The 11,306-nt window shown below is 54.1% G+C and overlaps 1 protein-coding gene across 1 annotated transcript; it reads right to left on the bottom strand.

Annotated features, from left to right (window-relative positions):
- Positions 1–1,353: 1,353 nt before the first annotated feature.
- PRDM8 (PR/SET domain 8) lies at positions 1,354–9,159 on the bottom strand. Its single transcript, XM_081136872.1, has 5 exons — positions 8,772–9,159; positions 7,682–7,817; positions 5,251–5,471; positions 4,045–4,276; positions 1,354–3,665 (listed from the first exon to the last, which is right to left on the bottom strand). Exons 3-5 carry the CDS (start codon positions 5,467–5,469, stop codon positions 2,104–2,106), a joined length of 2,013 nt encoding a protein of 670 aa, XP_080992998.1. The 5' UTR covers positions 5,470–5,471; positions 7,682–7,817; positions 8,772–9,159; the 3' UTR covers positions 1,354–2,103.
- Between the last annotated feature and the right edge of the window lie 2,147 nt (positions 9,160–11,306).

Raw genomic sequence — 11,306 nt, 5'->3', positions numbered from 1 at the left:
CCCCACTCATTGTACAGATGAGAAAACCAAGACGTAGGTAAATCAGATGGTGCCAATAATGACGCAGGGCTGTCCTAGTCACGAACAGCAGTCGGAACTGGAATTTGGGGCTGCTCGTCTCATCACACTTTGCTGGGGTTAGTGTTTCAGATCATCCGACTATTGCCTAGCAAAGCTGAGAGCAGGCCTCAGCAATATGTAGCACAGAAAGTACTTGGATGATCTTGAGAACGTCAACCTGCTTTTCATCGACCTGGGTCACGCTACTGGGTGCATCTCTTGCCCTACCCTTGGTCTTTCCCTGCTCCCTGCCCTAATCATAACTTGTTCTGTAATCCCCTTAACATAACGAAGCCTTTAAAATCCTTTTAGGAGAAAGCTTTGAATGCCTGCAGTGAGACCTTGTGCAAGTTTCCCATTTCAGACCTTTTCACAAGTGTCCCCCTTCTGATCCGGGAGGGTTGGCAAGATGTGGAGGAAGGGGGACAGTGGGAAAGAACACCTGTGAGAGATAAACCAGTGTCATGTCTGTAACTAGAGCACGCACAGAATGACTCTAGAGATGCCTGTGGATTTCGTTCATGTCATCCTAAGACCTAAAGGGCCATCAACCATTTGGTTTTGTATCTAATGGTAACTGGATGTACCACACACTCTCACATACACTCTATTTAACTAAGATCCGTTGTCAGTATATACAGAGTACAGAGGGGCTTTTCACAGGAGGAAGGGCAGGGTGAGGAGGAGAGTTCTCAGGTTCTTCTGTATGGTAATGCTCCAGAAATAGCATTTTTGCAGAAGCTGCTCAAGCCTTTAGAAGGAAAGCTGGGCCCTGCGGTACAGACTACTGTGGTCATTTCTAAACCAACTCTCCACAGGGGCTCTTAACGGGTATTGACAGGATGCTAATGGGTTCTAGAGGACAGGATACTCTGCCGTGTAGGCATCACCAATAGAACCTTAATTGGGTTTTTCATCTGGTTTCCCTAATCCAGGCCTGAAATTTTCCTCTGGTCACTTGTGAAGATGCTAATTATCCTGCTGCTGAAAAGCATGGTGACATTCCAGTGACAAGTTAGCTTCATGGCAGGCATCTTCGTTCAAATGCTTCGTCCTTTGATCACGCCCACCGCTTTCCAGCTAAAGATTTTCCATATAATAATCAAACCTTGTCTTCTCTCTTGTAGGCTCAAAGCTGTCTTAGAGTAAATAAGTGCAAGTGGGCAGGGTTTGTCCCCTCTCTCCTGCTCTCTCTTCTGTTCAGGGACTCGGTGAAAATAGATGGCATCTACTCAAAGTGTAGCCCTTGGCTACAAAAATGTATTTAAAAACACTTTCCAAATAATTGCTCTGAGGAAAATAGTCATTTATTGTCAAAGCATCCAACATACCCGGATAATCTATAAAGTTTAATAAATCTTTCCAGGGGTAAAAGAAACACATAACTATTCAGACTCCATTTTACTGGCACAAAATTACACTTTGTATTAAAAGAAAATACATATTTACATAGTGGTGACATTCTTCATTGAAGTCCATAATCATTTCATGATACATGCACTTCCCCCTGAAAACTTAAACCGAATGGTGACCCCCTTTGCATTCTTATGTTTATTTTTGTAAGAACACAATCTGTCATCAAGAAACGCAGAAAGCATCTCACCCTCCTCCTTTACTTTATATCTAAAATAAATTTTGCCCTTACATATAATTATTACATCTAAACTGTAAGTGCTTAATAATTTAAGTAGAAACTTATGACAAATGCATCAATATGTTGCAATATATGACATTTTAAAAAATGTATCTTTGTTTTTGGGAAAGTGAAAATGCGTGCATTCAAAAGAAAACCCCTCAAGCAACCCACCCGATCAAAAATCCACCATCCTGTCTCGCGCGTACTTGTGCGCAGTGTCGGTCGCGCAGATAAATATTTGCATGAGGTGACTGGAGGAGCGCGCGTGTGTGGGACTACGCGTGTGTGACCGTCTCTCTAGGTGCGGTGTTTCGGGTCACAAGGGGGCGGCGGATGCCCTCAGGTGTTCGCCCCCACCGGTGGCTGGGCCGAGCGCGTCCGCGCGCGGAGCTGGGGTCCCGTCCGCGTCAGTTATGGGAGGTCATGTGCCGGGAGAGGTGGTGGCGCTCCCTGAAGGACTCGTTGCAGATGGGACACTTGAGCTTCTCCTCGCGCCGCCGCTTCACCAAGGGCTCCATGGCGTACTCCTTCTTGTGGTGCGAGCGCATGTGGTACACCAGGTCGGAGGTCATGCGGAAGGAGGCGTTGCACTTGGCGCACCAGTTCTGCGCGGGCAGGCACAGCGACGTGAAGGACGGCGGCAGCAGCGTGAGCGCCGACGGCAGCTGCAGCTGCAGGGGCCCCGCGGCCGCGCTCTTGGGCCAGAAGGCGGTGGCGTAGAGGAAGGGGCTCTGCTTGGGCAGGCCGCCGCCGGGCAGCGCCGCGCACCCGCCGTTCAGGTCGGCGGCGCCCTGGAGCTTCACGGCCAGGGGGTCGGTGGCGGCGGGGTAGAGTCTGGCGGGGCCCACGCCGTCGCCGGGGTGGCACGGCTCGAGCGCGCCCAGCTTCTGGCCCAGCACCAGCGGCGACAGCTGCGAGAAGGAGCGCGCCGGCTGCGAGAAGGCGCTCTTGCGCTCGTCCGCCCCCGCGCCCTGGCCGCCGCCCGCGCCGCCTCCCGCGCCGCCCGCGCAGCCTCCCGCGCCGCCTCCCGCGCCGCCGCCGCCCAGCTGCGGCACCGAGGTGAAGGCGCTGCCTCGGGCCGGGCTGCCGCCCTCCAAGCGGCTGGGCAGCGGGCCCCCAGGCCGCGGGGCCAGCAGCTTCTCGGCCCCTGCGGGCGACGCGGCCCCGGGCGTGGAGGAGCCGCCGCTGCCCGCGTCCTGGTCGTCGGCGCCCGCGCCCCCGCCGTCGGGGGCCGCCTCCTCCTGCAGGCCGGCCGCCCGCGCCGCCTTCTTCACCTCCACGAAGGCGCTGCGCTTCGCCTCGCCGGTCTCGGGGCTGGGCGGCGCGAAGAGGCGCCCGTTCTCTTCCAGGCCGAAGTAGCTGCCCGCGGCGCGGAACTGCTGCGGCGTGCACACCAGGTCCTCCTTGGAGGCGGGCGCGGGCCGCTCGGCGAAGCGGCCCCGGCCCGCCCCCAGCGCCGCGCCGCCGCCCTCCGCCGCCTCCTCCGGGAACTTCCTCTTGCCTTTGGCCGGGCCCGCGGCGGCGCCGTCGGGACTCAGCTCCGCCTCCTGGTGGCCGCCGCCGCCCGCGCCGCTGCCGAGGCTCCGCGCTGGGGAGCAGCTGCTGCCGCCCCCGGAGTTTTCCAGCTCCCGGGCCAGGTTGTGAAAGTCCGTGGACGGCTTCGCCGAGCCGCCGCCCCCCGTCGCGGGCGGGTTGCTGCCCTCGGGGGAGGGGGCCGGGTAGTGGTGGACAGGCCCGGCTTTGCAGAACTTGGGGCCGGGGCCCAAGGGCGCCTCCTGTTGCTGGTGCTGCTGGTCCTTGCCGCCGCCGCCCCCGTGATCCTTGGTGCCCACGCCGCCGCCCTGCTCGTCTTGGGGGCTCCTGTCGGCGCCGTGAATTCTCTTGGGACAGCGGAAGCGCAGGTGCGCCACGTAGGGGAACTCAAACTGGAAACGCTGGCTGCATTCCAGGCACGCGTAAGGGGACGACCCTGCTTAGTGAGCAGACACCACACACACGCGCGCACACACGCGCACACACACGCGCACCACATGGTTACTCAGCATCGTCTCCAGGCCAGTGTGTCACCCCCCCCTTCACAGGTCCACCTTCATTCCTCAGGGCCTGAGTGCCTGAGAAAAGAAGACCCCGTGCGACCGGCCTGACCTTCCCTCCGGATTTGGGGGCGTGCAGCAATTAAGCCAAGCGTCCCCCCCGTTTACCCTGACCTGTCTGCCCCGCTTCATCACGGGCTAGACCTCAGAAGCTTCCCAAGAGACGCCCAGAGGGAGGGAAGGCGCGCCCCCGCCGCTCCCCGCACGGCCCCCGCGTTAGCTAAGGGCCCACGCGCGGGCCGCGAGCCAACCTACCATTCATTTTGCTGTGGGGTCTAGAGGGGCAGAGCAAGAGTAACTCAGTCAGTTCTTTCCCGTACCAAACTAGCAACTCCTCGTCTTTGGCAATCCTGCGGAGAGAGCGGTAAAACAGCTGTCCGTTTTTTACGTAGGCTTCAAGGTTCTGCTCCTCTCTATCTCGGGCTGATTGGACCAGGCGCAGCCACATGAGACCTTCTGAGGAACCATTTGCCGCTGAGGTGTCTACCTACAGTTTAGGAAAAAAGACAAAAGAATACAAGAAGGAAGGGTTTGGAGAGGGAGACTCCTGGGAGAGTGAAGCCGGGGGAGCGGGCCCTTTCCTGTGTCATTCTGTCCCAAAGAGTTATCTGAGATCAAGATTCCAGAAGCTGGGCCCAGGTGGGCTCCCAGCCTCGTGCTCGTGACCAGCAGGCCAGAGAATGATCCTTTGAAACTGCATCACTCATATCGATTATTTAAGTCGTCATTTTCACATATTGGTTGAATATCAAATGAGGAGCTTTTTCTTCCAATTCAAATTAGTGTTAACCTCTTGAGAATTGACTTCTAAATTATCCCGTAGTACAAAACTGTGGGGGAATTTTGTCTGTTTTGGAAATAAAAAGGTTAGACCTCAGAAATAATTTTGTGGCATTCACCCATCTTCCTAATTTTGGCATAAACAATGAATAATTTTTCTTTGTAAAGAAAGAATGGAAAGTAAAAGGACTTTTATTTCTAAATTCAAACATAGGAGTAAAATGATCTTTTATTGTCAAGCCATTAACACCTTTATTTAAATACAAACTCTGGGCTCCGGCTTCCTTTCCCAGAAAGGGTAAAATATTTAGGGGAATAGGCGGCCTCCTAGGTTGGGAGGCAAATGCGCCCAACACTTAGAAGTACTTAAAGAAAGTATGCAAATAGCCTCAACCATCTGAAAACTCCCAGAGTTAAGTTGATCACCAGGAAAGCCCAGAATGGAGGCCCTGATTTAGACAGAGCCGGTATTCCAAATCAAATCGTTTGTTCCAGAAAATCAGTTGACAATAATTTGAGTTTAATTTTCCTTTTCAATTGTTTGGTGTGTAAAATAGAATGACTCACATTACTGCAATTTCTATATTCAGAACTTGTCTCAGCTTGTCATTAAAATGAGTCTTAGTGTGTTTTCAACAGGACGTTACCCTCCTCCCCTGAGCAGCACTGGCCAAGACTTACCCGGAAGATGTAAGGAACTGTTCTTTTGTCCGTGGACTTGAGAGCTATGAAAGCTATGCTGTCGTACAGGGAAGTGTGGCTCAGGACGCAGGGACCGAATATAGCATTCTCAGGAATGTCGCAGGTGGTGTAAACGCTGGTGAAAATATCTGTGAGACACTGCTGGACCGCCTTGGCGTCTCCATCCCACAAGCCTCGCTGGATGCCTGAATCCTCCATCGCTGGAGACAGAGACGCAGGACGCCGAAGCCAGTTACATTACTCCTCTTGCCTTTATGGATCCAGACAGAACGCTTTAACTACCCAACAGATTTTTCTTGAATGCGCCTGATATTTTGTATAGCTCTTATTTCAGAAATAAAGCCAATGGCACATTAAATCTGGCATATTTTGAAGAGGCCAACTAAGGAATACTTTCCTTTCCTTTTAAGAATTAATTGGAATAGTGGGAGCTCAGGGTAGACTGACTGCTTGCGAGAGAGAAAGCATAAGACTAGGAAAGGCGAGATTTTTTATTCTTTTTTCAGTACCTTGGGGGTGGACGGGGTGGGGTCTGGGAAGGGTGAGGGTAGGGGCTAGTATTTTTTCCTAGCCTATAGACTTTCTTGACTGAAAGAAACTTCTAACTCTTGGGAGAAAGCTCCTTCCTTCCGGGCGGATTTTATTTTATTTTCTTCCAAAGAGGGGAGCCGCATTAGCGAACAGGTGGAGACAGCGGACCATGGCGAATGGATTTCAAGTGGAGTGTCAGGGCCGCTGATTCCCTGTCAGCTAACCTTTCTCCGCAGCCTGCGAGAGGGGATGTATGTGTGCTCATTACCATAATCCAACGCTGTCCCTCCGAGGCTTTAATTAAAAGCAGCAAGCAGAGGTAATTATTTTTTTCTCGACATGCTTATTTATGGAGGAGGGTGAATCCCAGTTACCTTGTTATACAAGGGGGTGGGTTGAGTCGCGTGTGCCGCATGAAGGGAGAAGGTACAGGGCAGGCCCGAGGTGTCCCCTGTCCGAAACACCGCGTGTGTCACGCCTGGTGAAGCCTCGCTCCCCCAGACGCCACCCTGTCGGGGCCAGAGGGGGCAGCCCGCCAGCTAGACCTCGGTGGACTCTGCAGCTGTTTAATCCGCGCGGTTTAGAAAGTAAGGCCCCGATGGAGGGCTCTCTATTAAGCTGTCATTTGACATTTTTCTTCCTTTGCCACTGGACACTGCCTACAAGATTTATCATTTAAAAAAATAATAATAAAACCGGTATTTAAAAATTAAACCGGCTTTGATCTGACTGCGTCGGTCAGTCTTTCTGATAGATTCAAAGATCCCCCCAAGTGGGGTTTTCCCTAATAACGACACCACAGGCAGTAATTTGTGTATATTTTGTATAATTTAAGTAGCAAGAAAGAGTAGACCTGTTTCTTTCCCCAGAAGCTGTTCATTACAGAATAATATTAGTAATGCCCATTTTTATCTTAATGTCTGTTAACCAATTAACCTTGCAAATGTGATTACAAGGTAGTGCTTTTTTCCCTTCCCAGCTAACAGCGGGAAACTTAGGTCGGCCTCTTTTCTTTTCATTCGTTCGGCTACAACCCCAAATGTCAAGCATGGGGCTGTATCTGCCAGGCAGACATAAGACAAATATCCATAAAGTAGAAACTTACTTTATGGCACAGCATCTATCCCTGGGCATTTTTACCCCACACAAGAGAACCTTTCTAATCTCCAGTGGAAATTTTCAATATATATATATGCTTAAAATGCTCCAGACCCTCATGTCTGCGTTTCAACGGCATTCTATTCTCTCCTTTTCAATTTCCCCAATCCGGCGTTTCATGCCCAATCTCTCTCTTCCTTTTAAAAGTCTCTTTCACACAAGCGTTTCATTGTGCGGGGAGGTCGCCGCGTCCCGTCGGGCAACGGCAGGGGCGCAATCGTTAAAACGCAGGGCCACCTAACAACGCGGCGAAGGGGTCCTCGCCACCCCGCGCTGGGGGGGTCCCCGTCGCCGCGCCGCGAGCACCCAGCCGGTGGGGGTCCCCGTCGCCGCGCCGCGAGCACCCAGCCGGTCACAGCGACCGCGGCGCGCGGAGAGCCTGGGCTCGCTGGCGCGCGCGCGGGGGCCTTGGCCACCCGGCGGTTCTCCGCTCGGCGTCCTCCCGGGGCGGGTCCCGGGCGCGGGCAGCGGCGCTGCGGCGGGGCTCGCCCTGGGCCGGCGGCGGGCATTGTCTGCCCCGCGGCCGCGCTCCCCGCCGCCAGCCTCCCAGGCCGAGCGCTCGCTCCCGGCTGCCCGCTTTGTATAATCTTACTGGCAGCAGGGATCCCCTTTACAGTTGTTCCCCCTCTCTTCTGGGCGCCGAGGAAACGGAGGACATTTCCCACCCCCCACCCCAACCCTTCCTCCCATCCCCCTCCCACACCGAGGCAAACGCACTTACCCGGGATGAGGTCGGGGTGCTAACGGCCGCGGAACGCCACCTGGACCCCGGAGAGGCTGTCGGCGTTTCTGTCGCCGGCGGTGTCACTGCGTTTCCATGTCAAGAGGTGTTAGTATTGCTGTCTAGTAGGCTCCGCCTAAAGAGAGGAGAGAGACGGGGAGACGGGGAGAGTGAGATGCTGGGAGAGAAAGAGGGGAGAGAGGGGAGAGGGAGAGAGTTGTACAGATGGACCCGATGCAGTGACTGACTGGCACGCAGACACACACTTTTTGTTTGCTGCACATAATCTGCCCAATGACGCGTGACAGCCCACGTCCCCTCCCTTTAACCCTTCGCGGGCCGGGCGCTCCCGCCGCGCCGCCCGCCTGGAAGCGCTCTCTCGCGCCGCCGGCCGCGCGCGGGTCCTGCGCGCCTTCCCCGGCTGCAGAGCCTCGCTGAGCGCCGCCGGCCCGCCTCCTCCAACCCCCCCCCCCCCGCCCCCGGGACTGGTGAAGGGGAAAATCAGTTTTGGGGACGTAAAGGGAAGTACCCAAAGAGCTGGAAAGGGCCTTTTCGCGCTCCCCTCGGCACTTGGAGACGCTCTGGCTGAGAGGCGGACCGGCGCGCGCTCCCCGAGCCGAGCTCAGCGGGGCGGGGGCTGCGGGGCGGCGCCGAGGGGCTCTCCGGCCGCCGGGCCGTCGCTGGTTCGCGCCGCCAGTTGCTCGGCGCTGGGAAACCAGCTCCAGGAGCGCTCACCACACCCAGCCCTTCCGAGCGAGACTGAGGAAGGGTGCGCTTTGGTGAGGACCTGGCCCACTCCTTCTGCGGACCAGAGATGGGGCGAGGCGGCTGGATGGGAGAGGCAGACCTCCCGAGGGAATCCACGGGGTTCGTCCAGTCCCAGGACACCATTAACCCGGCGGGGAAGGGGCGAGGGGCGGACGGGTGGGATGAGCCAGGCTGTAGTCCTCAAGCTATTCCCGCTGTCCCCCCTGCCCCGCGCATTCCGCGCAGTCCCGCAGAGGGTCGCGCGCCGGGGGCGGCCCGCATCCTAAGACCTCCGGGTGGGGTGGGGGTGGGGTGGGGGGTGAGTCAGAGTGAAAACTGTTACCGAGATGTGCTCCGGGGAGGCGTTCACGCCCAGCGGGGGGTCGAGGGCGCGGAGTTGCCAGGCGGTCTCGGGAGCCTCGTTTGCGCGCTGAGCCACTTAGAGGCGCTGGCTGCCCCTCTGAGCAGCGGCCGATGCTAAGGACTCGAGGTCTCCCACGGCCCGAAAGTTGACTCCCTCAGCCGGGGACCGAGCACAGCTTCGCTGGGGGGCTCTCGGGGTTCTCTCCGCCGTTCAGCTCTCCGCGCCCACGGGGAGGGAGGCCTCTGCGTGGCCCAGACGGTCCCGCTCCCTCAGCCCCACCCACTCCGCTGCCTCGAGGGAGTCCGCGGGCTTGGGGGTGAACCGGCCGTGTGCCCGCTGCCGTGGACAAAGCAGAGCCGCGCTTAAGGGGCAGGGGAGACAGGCTCGTTTTCACCCAGGGCTGGGGACGCGGTGGGTCGGGGCTGGCAAGGCAGGGACAGGGACAGGTGCGCGGGGCGTCGGGAGGCTTCTCTCGCGGCGGAGGCCGCCCTCGGGACGCGCAGGCGGCCGGGCTCTGAGCGCCTCTCCCCGGCGCCGGCGGCCCCGGAGGCCAGAAGACGATTTTGCTGAGGAGAACAAAATAAAATAAATACAATAATAAAATAAAATAGAATAAAAAATGTGCGAGGAATTTCTCACCAAGTGAGCTCTTTTCTCTTTGGTCTTTCTCCCCCTCTCTCCCTCCCCCTCTCTCCCTCCCCCTCTCTCCCTCTATCTCTCCCCTCTTCCTCCCCCTCTCCCTCCCCCCCCCTCAGCCCCCAGGTAACTTCTCTGTCCAGATCAGACGGAGCCATCGCCTAGGATCAAGCTGGGAGGCAGAGAGAGTGGGCCTGGGAAATACCCATATATTAGGGGGGAGCAGGGGCAAATTCTCCCTTAATTTCCAAGTTAGTCACTGATTTTTTTTCAAAGAAAGCTTCTCAAACTGCAGTTGTCTTTTATCCTAACGCACCATTTCTCTTTACGTAAGTGTGCACACTTTTAAATAGTTTGGCTAAGAGCAACTCATGTAATGACCAAGGCTCAACGCTGAGGGTTCTCACAGGTCCGTGGATGAACATCACTGTATTTGGCCACCAATTGTCTTATGACTGGATGCTCCATTCACAGCTCGCTCGCTCTCTCTCTCTCTCTCTCTCTCTCTCTCTCTCTCTCTCTCTCGCATCCCCCATCACTTGTTTAAAGAAAGAACGGGGGATTAGGAATGTCAAAAGAATTGCCTCAAACATCTCCCACAAGGTGGGAAATTAGTCAGGAGACACTTAAGTGAATTCAGACAAGAAAAGGGCAAAGAGACAGGAGTAAACAGGGGCCAGATAAAGAAGCAGCCCTAAGAGAGTCCTGGTCCCTTAGAGACTACAGTCAGGTAAGGTGAAGGGAGGTGGGCGTGTGGTTTGAGGACAATGTCTGATTCCATTAAACTGTTGAGCAGAAGGTTCCTTATACCCTTGGTTTGCTGGTATTTAGAGAACAGGAAGTTTGCCTTTCCCAAGAAAAAATCATCTGCCCATGCAAGCCATTTAAAAAAAACCTCTATTACATTTTCTAAATGTAAAAGTATCATTCCAGGAGGTGGGCATTCTGGAATACCTTAAACTCTAAATGAAAGGTGTTTTTCTTTTCCCTGGCCTTCCCTTTCTTGAAAATAAAGGGCATGTCTTAGACCTCTGAGGTACTGAAACCTAGACTCCAGTTTGTACAAAATAAAGAATGCTTCTGGTACTTAAGTTGGGGGTGGGAGAGCTTGACCTTCCAAACCTCAAGCAGAAAATGGCCAAGGTTCATCAAAGAGGGGAGAGATGTATTGAGAATCTGGCCATCAGATGATATTTCCTCTCAGTTTCATCTTCCTGCCCCTAATTAAATTTCTCCTATTGATTTCAGAAAAAATCCCCCAAATAAAAGAATTTCTAACATTTAAAGAACCCATCAATTCTTTGTCTTATGTATTAATTGACTGACATAACAAAAAAGCAAATATGGGTAAGATGAAGCTAGAAATTCCTATTTTGAAGGTTTTCCACTATTTGAAGTGGTACATATTTGCTTGGTAATATAAATGGTCTACATCACAATCAGTAATGGGAGGTAAAGAAAATCTACAAATTATGTTTATTTCTCTAGAAATCTATGGGCTAAGATGGTGCATAAACTACTTTGAAATCACTCTGCATTATTACTGGAATTCACTGATACTAAATGAAGGCTTGAGGCATTTATTCAGCCTTAAACAGTGCTATAAAAGTGCACCTCAGTCAATAGTTTTCTCTAATTCACATGGAACAATGGGTTTATGCACATATTTGCAGCTCTTTTCCCTGGGATTTTATTTCCAATTAAATAATTAGAGGGGTGACAATGAAGAGAGAGGGCATGTTCACCTAGCCCCACTTCAGCAAGGCTCCCAGCAGCTGTGGTAAAAGCACATATGTAGACAACTACAGTATTGTTTGGGAAGAAGAGGCTGGAGAGAGGCCAGTGAGTGAACGATTCCTGAGGTGGTGCCTTTTACGG

The sequence above is a fragment of the Miniopterus schreibersii genome (assembly GCF_964146895.1).
Source record: "Miniopterus schreibersii genome assembly, chromosome: 1".
In the NCBI taxonomy this organism is placed as follows: domain Eukaryota; kingdom Metazoa; phylum Chordata; class Mammalia; order Chiroptera; family Miniopteridae; genus Miniopterus; species Miniopterus schreibersii.
The sequence above is the reverse complement of the archived record's forward strand: the minus strand, read 5'-3'. Positions and strand labels throughout refer to the sequence as shown.